The 13,768-nt window shown below is 34.3% G+C and overlaps 1 protein-coding gene across 3 annotated transcripts in view; it reads right to left on the reverse strand.

The window, feature by feature from the left end:
• Positions 1-13,768, reverse strand: part of LOC150083354 (uncharacterized) — a 376,181-nt gene that overhangs the window by 29,528 nt on the left and 332,885 nt on the right. For all 3 annotated transcript variants that reach the window (XM_090377987.1, XM_090377988.1, XM_090377989.1), the window contains 2 exons: positions 11,216-11,290; positions 240-341 (listed from right to left, as the gene is read on the reverse strand). In XM_090377987.1, the coding sequence (XP_090234113.1) occupies positions 240-341; positions 11,216-11,280 (167 nt within the window). In that variant the 5' untranslated portion in view covers positions 11,281-11,290. The remainder of the gene's footprint in view (positions 1-239; positions 342-11,215; positions 11,291-13,768) is intronic.

The raw sequence follows: 13,768 nt of genomic DNA on the forward strand, positions 1-13,768 counted from the left end.
TCTCACATTATATAGGGTTCTATAAAGTCACAGTGCATGCACACACGAACCTCAAATTGGTATTTTAAGGTCATTTCTGTCTCCTGATTTTATATTTACCCTATAATTTCCAATTCCAGGAATGAAAATGAATTAGTTTTTCTCATTGTTAAGTGATCTATACAGCTTTCATTTGGAACAGAAAGGGAAAGGGGACTTAATGTTTGTATCCTTTTTAATACAATTAAAACAATGCTCACTTCAACGAAAGATCTGCAGCTCTCTCTTCAATTTCCATATTTTCAAGCAATCTTTCAGAAAGAAGGCGATGTTGACTCTGAATGCTTCTTAAACTGGAAGTGCTAAAAGATAAAGAAACAAAATGAGTTTCTATTATTACTTTGTCCTGGCAAAGATTTTGTTAACCTACTGGCATTCTTAAAAGAATTATTTGTAACTCTGTTGCTATATCCAATGTATGATACCTTTTCCTAATCAAGTAACCAATTTTTTAAATGCTGAAATCAAAAATATGAACATGATCATAATGGTATACTTCAAAAGTTGTCTATTTTACATTGAGAGAGAGAGAGATATATAAAAGAAAATTGTTTTTTTTTTTCACTTTTTACAACACATCACCAACCGAGACTATATTGCACCACTGTATTATGCCTATACAAGGTGTGTTCAAAAGTTTGGGGCTGAACTGATATTTGGGAAATGACAAAACTTACCAAGAAACAATGATGAAGACCCTGATATAAGAAAGCTCCCCACTCTGTGATCACTGGGAAGGATATAGGATACAAACTTGGCTGAAATATGTTGCATTCCCAAATCTTGTGTTCAAACAATTGTATGCCTCATAAAAAATACCAATTTCACTAGCAACTTCACAGTTAAATGTCAATCACTCCTGATCAGATCATAATTGAATAGTTGGTTTTGGAAGCTGAAAGGTAGCCATCTTCACAAACAGCCCTCTTTAATCTTTGTGAACCATTGAATAGCCTCCAAAGAACACAGCATCTTCAAAAGCCATTTTTTTTAATTTTGGAGGATTCTGTTGCTCTTTCTCATAATTTGAAATTTAATGCAAATTTGCTACTCAGTAAAACTGTTCATTCTAAGATGCAACAAAACACATAAAACACTTACTCAGTGCATACCAATTCAGATTGACCACAGATATATGGGTGATTCATGTGTTACTACATCTAGGTGACTCACCAAACACGTTACAATAAGTTGCACTTTGATATGAAACCACAATTTCAAGATACAAAGTCAGTCTCCAAGTATTTTTAATCAAACTCATATATGTGTGTGTGTTTATGGAGTGATTTTCATGTTATACAGCTGGAAATCAGGGAATAACACAGAATAACATGTCGGAAAATGCTACATCTTTCACCTGAGATCTAAACTTGCTTTAACAATTCTGCCAGTCTACAATGGGATTCAAACCCAGACCAGAAATTGAAGGAAGAAATAGTAATAATGATATTAATGATATAGTGCTGGCCTTGCAAGCCATGCTATATATAGATAAAAAGCTTATGGTGGTTTAAATTTTGGAACTAGCCACATTGACTTAACTATCTTTTAGCTGTCAAGTGGGAATGTCAGTGAAATTTAGTAACTGGGTTAAAAAAATTATATTAGGAGTGTGGAAGAACAGCACAAATTTGATGATAGAGAAAGCTTAAGTGATAGCTACTATGAAGATGAGGGCAGTGACACTTGAAATAATTTCTATCATCAGGCAGCATGGAGACAACCACAACACAAGAAATGTTTCTGGAAAGGCTATTTATTTAATGTTGTGCAAACTGGTGGATCCAAATTAATAAATAGGTAATGCTATGTCTAGCAGAGACAGAAGACTGTTCCAGAGACTTACTGGGGAGAATCATTAAAACTTGTATTACTTTTAGAAGACTGAAACTGCTAAAAGTAATACAAATAACACAGAACAGAGGTAAACCAGCCAAAAACAATTAGTGTTGAAAGTGCTCTTTCTCAATGACCATTGAGAGGATTGTATACAGATGACTTTCATCATTATTAACAAGATATCAAGAAATGTCTTGTGAACAATGAACTTCACTTATCCTTCATATCAGAATTCCTCATGTCATGGATCCTCTTTGTGCAGCCTGGAGAATGTTTGAAATAAGATAAAATGCTGTCAATCTACAAATTGTGATAATGCTTGGTAAACTGGCAATTGACTATAACGAAAAGGGAAGGGTTTGTTGTTTCTGATGGGGGGAAATGATATATAAAAAAAAGTAAACTTAAGTCTTAATCTGAATGCAGTGAAAATCAACAACAGTCTTTGCAGAATTCCCTGAAAACAAAAAAAAAACATTCTGCAAGCTTTTATAAGTGAGCTGGAGCCCTTAAGAAGTCAGTCAGTATATTTCTGTGTTCAAAACTGATTGTGTAATTTTAAGAAGGTGATTTGCTTATTCTTTGCTCATGATATAAAGTGGTCGTATTTTCTGAATCATTGCACCAAGAAAGAAAATTATTTCAATGTGATACACTCACAACTGATAACAGTAATGATATTGCAGATAGTGGCCAAGGTTGACCACTATCTGCAATTCAGCTGTGCAACTGGTGCTATCTTTATGTTTTAAGAAAAACTAACTCATTTGAACAGTTTCAAAGAGAGAAAATTTTAACGTATAATAAGAGGTAGCAGGTTACAGAAGCTGGCTTAAGACTCAGATGGTATTTTGCTCCATTATTCATCAGAAGGCATTATACAGTATACTGAAAATTTCTGCAATCAAATGATGTTATTATTTCAAAAGTGAACTTCATTTGGCATGATAGTTTGGTATACCATCAGTTCAGCCATTTTCTGAAAGACAAAAAAAGAATATAAATAAGAAGTCAGTCAGTATATTTCTGTGTTCAAAACTGATTGAGGTGTATAAAGCCTTGAATGGATTGAGCAGGCTCAACACTAATGGGATTCTTCCTCTTGCTCACATTACAAACCTGAGGAGGCATAGATTCAAACTGTGGAAAGACAGTTGTAGAATAGATGTGCAGAAGTTTGCCTTTAACCAGTGGGTAGTTAATTGCTGGAACAAACTTCCATCTGTTGTTTTGTTGTAGAAGTTGATAGCTTAAATAAATTCAAGGCAGAATTAGACAAACATTTCGAATGAACTGATCAGTGAAATGAGAAGGGTTTTTTTTTTTTTTTTTGGCTGATGCTGTATAAGCTTGCTTTCTTGCATCATGTGCCTCTACTAATGTTAATGCTAATTTTGTGATGTTTTCTATTATTCAATGGTGAGATGACTGAGTGGAGGTTCAGTCCTCAAGTTTTTTTTTTTTTTTTTTTTTTACTTACCATCTGAAACAGACATTTTCATGACAAAAAAAAAAAAAAAAAAATGATCTTAAGTGGGCTTAATGAGCAGCTTAGAGGAAAATGTAAATTACTGTTTAACATGTATCTGTTATCTAAGCCTTGGAAGTGAAATTGAAACTGATGGAAAAACATTAATGAACAAAATTTTCACCACTCTTCTTATAAAACTGCTATAGAATCTGTCAAACTGGTGAATGCTTAAAAGTAGTTTGTTATCATCATTTAGGAGCTCCCAAATGAATTTTTTCACGATTTGCTGAATTTTACACTAAATCAAGTGGAATTTGCATGTTTTAACATCCTTTTACTGTTAAACATGGAAAACATGTTAAACAATGAAGTCCAAGCATGGAAACAAATGGAGATAACTGAAATTAAAAGTAATGACTGTGAAAGACACTTTTTCCAAAGAGAATCTATTGCAATTTTATGCTATTTCAAAATTCCACCATCAAGGATGTCTCGAAACAAGTGAACAAATCATTTGGAAACATTTACATCTCTCTCTCTCTCTCTCTCTCTCTCTCTCTCTCTCTCTCTCTCATAAACTATCAAAAAAATAGAATGTTCCAGCTAACCTGCACGCCATGTTTCATCTTCCAGTTCCAAAGGAGATGTGCAAATTAACTGAAGCATCAACCTCAGGAATCTCATTAAGCCACTTTTAAGAAACATGTTGCATATATTAGTGATATACAATTAATGCACTTATCAATTTTATAAGGGGTAGTAGTAACCTAAATAAGCAACACAATAAGCTTAATGATTTCAAATCAAAGTAATAATACAGATTGGGACATCCACACTTATGTCATTACAGGTAACCCTGGTATAACACGGTAGTTAGGTTACTATAAAATGTTGTGTTGTGCAAAACAGTGTTATACGGGACTAAGAAAAAAGTATAAAAAGGGGGGTTGTGTTCCAAGGGCCAACAAAAAATACACCATTCTATATTTCATATCTTCTGCTCTCTTTAAAAAATCATTAATTTCAGTTTGTTTGCTTTTCTTTGATAGATCTTTGTAATTTCATCGTATGGCACTAAGCATTTTTGAAGCTCCCTTTTGAACTTTGGGCTCATTTCAGTCGAAGAATCTGAATTCAAAAAATAAGATTCTAATTGCTCAGCTAACTTTATGCCTTTCCATATACTTTTTAGTGTAAAATTTGGAAGCTCAGAATTTAGCTGCACTATTATCCTCTGAATTGATTTACCTCCAATGCCATTTCCACCAAATCCACTTTGCCAGCCTCTTTTTCTACCAGTAATTCTTGAACATCTTCAGTAATCATATTTTTATTTATTTATATTTTCAAGGAGCATTGGTGACAAAGGCTTCAAATTGTATGTGTCTCGTCATCAACGGGATTTGAACTTGGGTCTTTTCCACCTGGGTGGGGTGACAGCGATTCTACCAACTGTGCTACCCACGAGGGCTACAGTAGTCATATCATCAAACCTTCCCCTCCTACACACTTAGCAAGTTCTATTACCGCATGGATTCCATTTTCTGTCGATTCAACCATATTTCCTGAATGAACTGATTCTGGTCATACATTTTTCCAACATGCATTTAATGTTTTACTTCTTTGAGTGATAAACTATGATTCCGATACAGTCCACAATTGAAAAATGTTTCCATGCCTCCATTGTAATGATTTTCTGATGTAATGAGTTTCAAAGGTAGATATAATGCCTTGATCTAATTAAAGAAGTTGTACTAGGTGGTAGGAACATTACTTCAAAGTTTGGATGACTTAAATCTTTTGGGAGGCCTAGCACATTATCCAATAGTAATAACATTTTGAAATCTAGGTTTTTCCACAAGTCCAATAGCACAGAACCTAACACAGGGATTTCCCAATAATTTTTTTTTTTGCATAACGATTAGCGAGCCAAAAGTGGGGATTCACAAAAAAGAATGGAAAGGTTGAAAAATTACATCCGACATAATAGCAGAGTTTTTCCCCACACAAAAAGCTCAAAAATACCGTGTTATGCGAGGTTGCCAAAATTCTCTAACCGTGTTATATAAGTACCGTGTTGTGCGAGGATTTCTGCACTTTATCAATCATGTTAGAGTGAAACCGTGTTGTAGAAGTACCATGTTATACGGGGATTGCCTGTATATCAAGTAATGACTTTTTAAAAGGAAGCATCTTAGTTTTCTTTATGTATTTAAAACTTTCATAAAGTGTTGTAATTATTAAAAATAATACACACACATACAAAAAATCTCCTCTGCTGCTCAAAATAAGACAATATATTTCTCTTTGCATTTAGATCCTTCAAACTCTGCCCAACCTAAATGTATAAATTATTCTTGGTTTATGATTTCCCCAATCTTACATATGGCAGGATTAAAATGTAACTGCAACTGTAACAGGAAGAATATAAAATATGTTCCACTGGTTGGGCCAAAAAAGGTTTTTAAATCATTCAAGAAGCCTTCCAAAACATTCTGAAGCTTAGACTGACTTGCATCATTAACCCCTACCTTCATGTCATATACACATTTCAATGTTATATCCTTCATTCCCTCAATAAACTTAGATGCAAGAGTAGTCCTAGTAATGAAGGTTGAAGGAGCCAACTTATAACCCTGGCCCACTCTGAAGAATGACAATTTATAACAACCCTCTGACTTCCATCCTTCAAACTTCATATAATCCACTGAAAATCTTGTCCATAAGCCCAGTATACTCCAGCATACAGCAAACTATATTTAGTACAACACACACAAAACAAATGCCTAAAGTCTAAATATATAATGTAAAAACTGTCTTGCATTCAAATCCTATGTGATCATATGATAGTAGGTTACACCAATCTGTATTTTAAAAAAGTTCTTTATGTTTTAATGCTGATAAGTAATCTGAATTACATTTTTAATAGAAATTTTAAAATTTACTTGAAACTTGCTCTATCACAACAATTTTTAACAAATAAAAAAAAATTAAATATTGGTGGAGATGTTTCTGGTTTATTTTGTATTCTTACAGATTTTACAAAAAAGATTATTTTTATATAAAAATGCATAAAAATAGATATATCAAAGGCTTCATCTTCCTGTCAAGCATAGATGGCCACAAACTAGATTTCCTTTATGGTAAAATGAGTTAAACTTGCACTTTTTTTAAATTTCCTCAGGCAAGCTAGTTTTGGTGGTTGTTCCTCTTTTTAGCATATAGCAGTAGCCAGTCATTATATTGACATTCCATCCCCCCTCAATTCCATTTCCACCCCACCCCCTTTTCTCATTTCTTTTATATATACGTAATTAAGATTACCTAAATTTTTTGGAAACCAGCTGAGATGATAAATTTTTTGGAAACCAGCTGAGCGCAAGAAGTACCATAACTGCAGCCTAGTTTTCTAAACTTCTCCAATGTGACAATCATGAATCTGGATGCATTTCCTAAAAAACTGCATACTACATTTTTCAAGCCATCCAACCTTCTCTTTCAGTTTGGTTCAAGGATTCTACCAATAGAATGTCAAGCAACAGTTTATGGATTTGAGGTCCAACCAAAATTTGATTTTTTTTTTTCCTTCTGTTGTAAGCAATGGGAATTTAATACAAACATATTTAAAACAATTTCCTTCTTTATTCAGAGCTTGGAAGAACTGTTTCATTAAATCTACCTTTACATGCAGACAAGGTAACAGTACAGTGGACCCCTGCTTTACGACTGGTTCACTGTACAATCAGGTCACTTTACGATGCACTCTGTTCACTATATGATATATGGTTTTATCTCAAATACATTTCTAGTCACAAATCCTTGGATTTGACTTGCTAATAGCCTTGAGACTGACTAACTCAAGATACTGAGGAAGAAATCCACGACTACCGACATCTTAGTCTCGAATCCCACCCACTCCACTCAGTACAGCCTTGTGCTCTTGCTAACACTGACGATATGTGGTAGGTGCCAGTCATTGTGATCATGTTTGCAAACTGAATTTTAATTCTATTAAATGGCAATTCTGATAAGTGAAAATAGGAGGAATATTACCCACAGGCTATAAAAGTAAAGATATAAAGCACAAATTTACACTTTATTACCTAACCAATTAACAAAATTAAATGATATGTGAAAACAAGAAGAATATTTTTCACAGGTTATATCAAAATAAAAATAAATTAATCTTATGTACATAGCTTAATTAATTGTTGTTATTTGTTGGTAGGCTTTATGGCGCAAGGGCACATAGCTGAATTACTATTGTAATATGTACATGCTAACTAATTGATATTTCTGTTCAATGATATATTTTTTTTTGTTGTAAAATTTAAAACAATAAAAAAGATAAGCAATCAATAACGAAGAACAAGGCATGCATAAAATTGCAACTAACACGATACACACATGAGATACAGAGTAACAAGTTTACGAAAATTAAAAAAATAAGAATAAAGAGAAGATTCTGAAAATTTATTTATGTTTTTTATATGATTGAATGATAGTTATGGCAAACATAACAAGATTCCATGGAAGGGGAAATGTATTTCACCATAATAACATAAAAAACACACAGAATTTCAGCTATCGGTACTATCGCAAATGCAATAAGATCGAGTTTTACTACCAGTTTATAATAGATTGCACTAACAGAAAAGCCCAATAAGCCGGAAACTACAAATTGCTTTTATTGCTTTATGGTCATGACCTCCAGAAATATCACAAAGACATTCAAAATTGATTCTTATAATCGAACATATGATATCGATGAAAGTGTAGTGCACTTTAATGATTTGAATTGGTTTTCTGAAATTTGATTCTATAAAGCGGCTGATTCTACTAACCAGTGACCATGTTGAGAAGCACCTACTTATTTCACTTTACGATGGGCTTGGCTTACGATTTTTTCTGACCAGACCACGTGGTCCTTCCTCTCAGCCAATAGCAGCCTTTTGTAAACGTGTTGGCTGCGTGATTTGTTTTTGCATCCTTTAGTTGAAGTGATTTTTTGTGTTGTACTTTAATCAATATATTAGTTTTAATCAATATGTACAATTTTCATTATAAAAATCACCTTTTAGACAGATTAATAGCTTAATTATACAGCGAAAATTTCAACTTTCAAGGTCTCGGAATGAATTACCAAAATGCAACGTGTTATTGGGTTCACATTACAATATTTTCATGATACGATGGTGTCTCTGGAATGGATTAATATCATAAAGTGGGGGTCCATCGTACTTTATTTCTACCTACTAGTAGTGCTCACACCTTTAATGTTCTTTGAACGAAGGATCAGAGACTATCTTGGACACTATCCTTTCCCGATTATCTGACTCGCACAGAAAGCAAGGAATATATGTGTAATCAAGTTGTTGGCTAAGTAGTAGACCAATAACTTTAAAATTTCCACACAGACACTAGCCAACCTTGATCCTTGAATTTTTTCCAAAAGAAGCTTAATGTTTTTGTAGTTTTTTTTTAAGTGGTGGAATGGATGTGTACACTACAGGAATGGATGTGCAACAGAAATGTTATGAAGGAGAACTCTTTTAAGGCTTTGCTTCAAAAAGTCAATAAAGAGCCTCCATTCTACTTCAGAAAAATGAAGAACCAATTCTCTTTCTCATGATTTCTATGCCATGAAAATTTTCTGGGACCAGCAGATTCTTGGATTTCAGTCTTGAATCCAAAAGCTTTGTAGACTCTTTGAGTACATTTATATCTCTCACAAGGTTGTCGAGTTAATTTTGTGTAAACAGCTGTGATCCAGAGTTGTGAATTTCTTCATCACAATAGTTTATATCACCCTTTAGATTAGTGCTACTCAAAGTGTGGTCCATGGACATTACCAATCTGTGACGATTTGTATTTTACAAAAGTATTGGTCCGCGATGGGTTGGAAATAAAAGAAACTGGTCCTTTACCACAGATAGTTTGAGTAGCACTGCTCTAGATCACAAATCAGATTTGGGATCTGATGGCATATGTTCAAGAACAACTGATGGAAGTAGTAACAGCAGTTCAGGTTTGTAGGGTAACAGCCTTACAGCTAAAGTAAGATTGTTGGGGTACACAATGTGTGTTATAAACTGCTACATTTATAAAACAAAATTAACAATCATTAATATGATCTCGAGGTTCCCTCCACACCATGGGAACAGCAAATGTCATCATAGCTTTCTTTTTACCACATTTTCACAATTGCAACCCCTCCACACATGTATAGCATACTTTATGGGGATCCAACTTTTTTATCTTCATCACCTAACTTAATTCCAAAATGTGCAACATGATGGTTATGGCAAATATAACAAAATATATTTGGAATGTTCTGTTCACAATGAGTTACTACAGTCAAAGACAGAGAATATGAAAATCATATCAGAAACAGATACCAATTAGCATGACCTCACCAGAGAACAACTGAATGCAGAAGAAACACTTTGCAGGTTTATATAACTACCTGACTTTCAGGTCTCAACATGTTTAAACACATCTGTCACATCTACACCTGTCGGTCACAAAGGAAGTAGCATGCATATTGTATATACATGGAACATATAGCCAAAAAGTGTTCCTGCTGTTTGTAAAAAAGCTGTATGTATTAGATAAGAGTTTGGTTTTTAGACTTAGCACTAAAATTGCTCCATTTTGGAAACATCAAAATCTACACAGACCAGTGTTATTGGATAAAACAAGCTGTTATAAAGCTGTACTGTGATCCATTTAAATGTTTGTTTGTTGTTTATTTGGTTTTTAGGAGCATTAGCAACTAAGGCCATATTGCTCCGAAGATATGCGGTGGTCATTCCCTGACCTTTCCGCATCCTCTGTATTTGGTAGTCATGGACTCGAACCCAGGTCTAATCAAGGTGTTTGGTACGCACTGCTGCTCCTGCCCACCTGGCTACAGAGGCGGTCAACATTTAAATATTATACTTCTCAAAATGCATCTCTCTGACCACAGACCTCATGATGTTCCTCACCACTGAGATCAAACTGACCAGTCTATAGTTATCCATCTCATCCTGTTCCTCTCACCCTTTGGATTGGCAAGATGTCGGCACTTCTCCAACTGATGAGGATTACTATTCAGTCTAGTGATAACCTTTGGTTTGCCAGTATAGCTACATACATAAAGGCTGCTTTCATGCTACTTGTATACTAGTTATACAAGTATACCTTCCCTTTCATGAAGCTTTTATATATATAAAAGTATAATGTATAATGGATTGTTCTACTGTCTCTGATTTTCTAGTACTGTTGGAGAAAGGGGGGAAATGGAGGGAAAAAAAAGTCTGCATATTCCAGATGTAATGTAGAAGTAACGTGGACTGACTTATTGTTGAAAGCTGTGCCATTTCTTGCATATTGACATTCTGTTGGAATTCTAGAGGTATATTCCAGGTTGTTGGAGGAAGGGCTAATTGATAAGAGGAAAAAATTAATCAGTTATTTACTTTTCAGTTTTACTAACCACAGAAAAGGAAAATTTGATTAATTAAAAAAAAAAAAACTGATTGCGTCTGAAATGATATATAATTCCTTACTAAGTCAGCTAATATATGGAATTCATGATAAAAATGAGTTAAAGTTACAAAACAAAAAAAAAAAGCATTAACAGGTTTCTTATTTTAGAGTATTACTCAAAATATAGCTGGCTTTTACGACCAAAGTAAGAAATTAATAATCCTAACAGGTCAGGTTGTGTATTCTGTAGGATGATAAACCAAAGTCTCTGTGGATATTAACTGAGCTCTGTGTGAAAACAATTATTGTGTAATTGAAAATTATTAATATTTCAGTTCTTTGTTATAATTAGAATTAAAAACTTCACAGAGAAATTATTTCATCTTCACATACCTGTCAGGCTGTGCATGAAGACCTGTCTTTAGTGCACCCAGAGCAAGATTCCATTCTTTTGACATTCTTTGCTATCTACAAACAAGAATGCACATTATATTTAGCAAGCTGATGAAAAGTAAGATACTGTTTCTTCATTATCTAAAACAATATATGGATTAAGCTGTAACTGCAATTGAAGTTTAAAGTGGACGGTTATAGGGACAATAAGTTAAGATGCTTTTTAATAAGAAAGATTTTTATGTCAGTCTTAATATATCAGCTGTTTGCAGTAAATTTTTATGTGGATTTCAAAAATAATGCTTAAAAATTTCACATTACTGTACATCTCAATTTCTGCTTATGCAGGTTTTTGTATTTACCTATAATTGATATATTTTACTACAATCTAGGGAAGCAGTTACAACACTGATCTGTTGTAATACTTGTAAATAATGTTTGCATATGCTCATAGATTGCAGTAATGTTGTGGAGGGTTAAAACTTGTCTGTCTGCCTCCCACCTCTCTCTTTCAGTAATGTAGTTATAGTGAGAGTACTGCAGTAATGGACATCTGTAGTGCAAGTATACATACAGTTTATTTCCTGTCTATAGAATATGGGCTTTTTTTTCTTCTATGTTTTGCAAAACATTTTATTGTTAAAATATTTAAGCAGAAGAAAAGGAAGTTCCTGAATCACCACTCTGAATTTCTGCTCTGCATGCAAATGATTTACAGCAAAAATTCAGAGGAAGAAAACCTACATCATTACTAAATATTCTTTGTACTTTGGTGGAAAGATTGGTGATCAGTGCAAAACTGGGCTCCACATATGCACTGTACTACTGAACCACAAATGTGAGGATGCAGCTAACTGGGAAAATAAAAAGCGCACCTTTTGTTGTTACTATGGCATGGCAGAAACTGCACAACCACACAGACATTTTTTGTTATACCAGAGTGCTCCAGAAAAAGCAAGCACAGCATCAAATATCCTAACATATCATCCGCAATAAGGCCTGTTCCACATAAAATCATAAGATAAAGGAAGCAGTGATGAATATAGCAATGATTCTTGTGTTGCAGATTTTGCTGGGCAATCGACTTGAACACATTTGGACTACCAACTAGAAAGTTATAATGTTTGTTTGTTTGTTATTTGGTTTTTAGGAGCATTAGCAACTAAGGCCATATTGCTCCGGGATATGCGGTGGTCATTCCCTGACCTTTCCGCATCCTCCATATTTGGTGGTGACGGGGTCGAACCCCGGTCTAATCAAGAAGCGTGTGCTACACACTGCTGCTCCTTCCCACCTGGCTACGGAGGCACCTTAAATTATAATGTGTACACACACACACACACACACACACACACACACACACACACACACACACACACACACATATATTTTTTTTTTTTTTTTATGGAAAATGGCATATATTTCTAAAGATAGTGGTCTTCTGAATGAACTGAACATTGAATACAATCCTAATAAATGATGTATACTGTATTTATTCATGTCACAAAGTTAAGTTTAAAACCAATTTGCTGCACAATGGAAATACATTCTCATCAATTCCTTTACTTCATGCTGTTAGCTTGAAAGAACATGAAAACATATCCTTTATTGCCTGAAAGTGCAAAAAAGTACCACTTCACTTGGAATGTCTGTGGTGGTCTTAAAGTAATTGGATTATTAACTGTTCTATAGGAAGGGTTCACAAAATATTGTTGTTTTCTATGTTTGTGGGAGAGTTGTGCTGCAATATAAAAATATTATATTGTGGAGTAGTGGGAAAAGCCGGAGGAATTTTAACTGGGAAGAAAAACTGTAGAACCCGGATAAGAAGTTCTCCCCTGTTTGGTTTCTTAATTCCCAATTTCAACTCTATATATTGTAATGTACGCTGGTGTTTAAAGAAAGCGCATCACCCAGGAATTTCACATTTCTAACCCCTTTTTTGTGATGATATGTTACATTATTGACCAGCATCACAAACATAAACAAAAGATATTTATTAATAGTTTAGGCAAAGCTAAGTAATATTTGACATAATATTTTAAAATGAGCATTTGCAACCTTTATACAACAGTTTTGGTAAACACGATAATTATGGCTGAAATGTTATCAGAAGCCCTCAATTTGCTTCAGTTTATCATTTTAAATGGAAAACAAAATGAAGTTACCAGGTGCAAACTAATATTTAGTTGAACCACCTCTGGCCCTGATAACAGCAGCACACCATCAAGGCATTGACAAGAGCAATTTCTGAAGATAATCAACTGATAGTTCGTGGTTCCAAACATGAATTATGGCTTCCTGAAGTTCACGAAGGGTCTTTGGCTTCTTTCTGGCAACTGCAGATTCCACGAGATGCCAACAGTTCTCTATAGGATTCAGGTCCGGGCTGTTTCCTGGCCAGCTAAGAGTTCTAATGGGCCGTTCTTCCAACCATTTTTTTCACCCGTAACAACTGTAAACACATTACTGTCGAACCTCTAATGCAGAAATGAAGCTAAAGTACCTACAGAAGTGCCTACTTACACTTTTCGCCCGATGACAAAGAGCAGA

This window comes from Mastigoproctus giganteus, chromosome 7 (assembly GCF_048544385.1).
Source record: "Mastigoproctus giganteus isolate SK-2022 chromosome 7, ASM4854438v1, whole genome shotgun sequence".
Lineage (NCBI taxonomy): Eukaryota > Metazoa > Arthropoda > Arachnida > Uropygi > Thelyphonidae > Mastigoproctus > Mastigoproctus giganteus.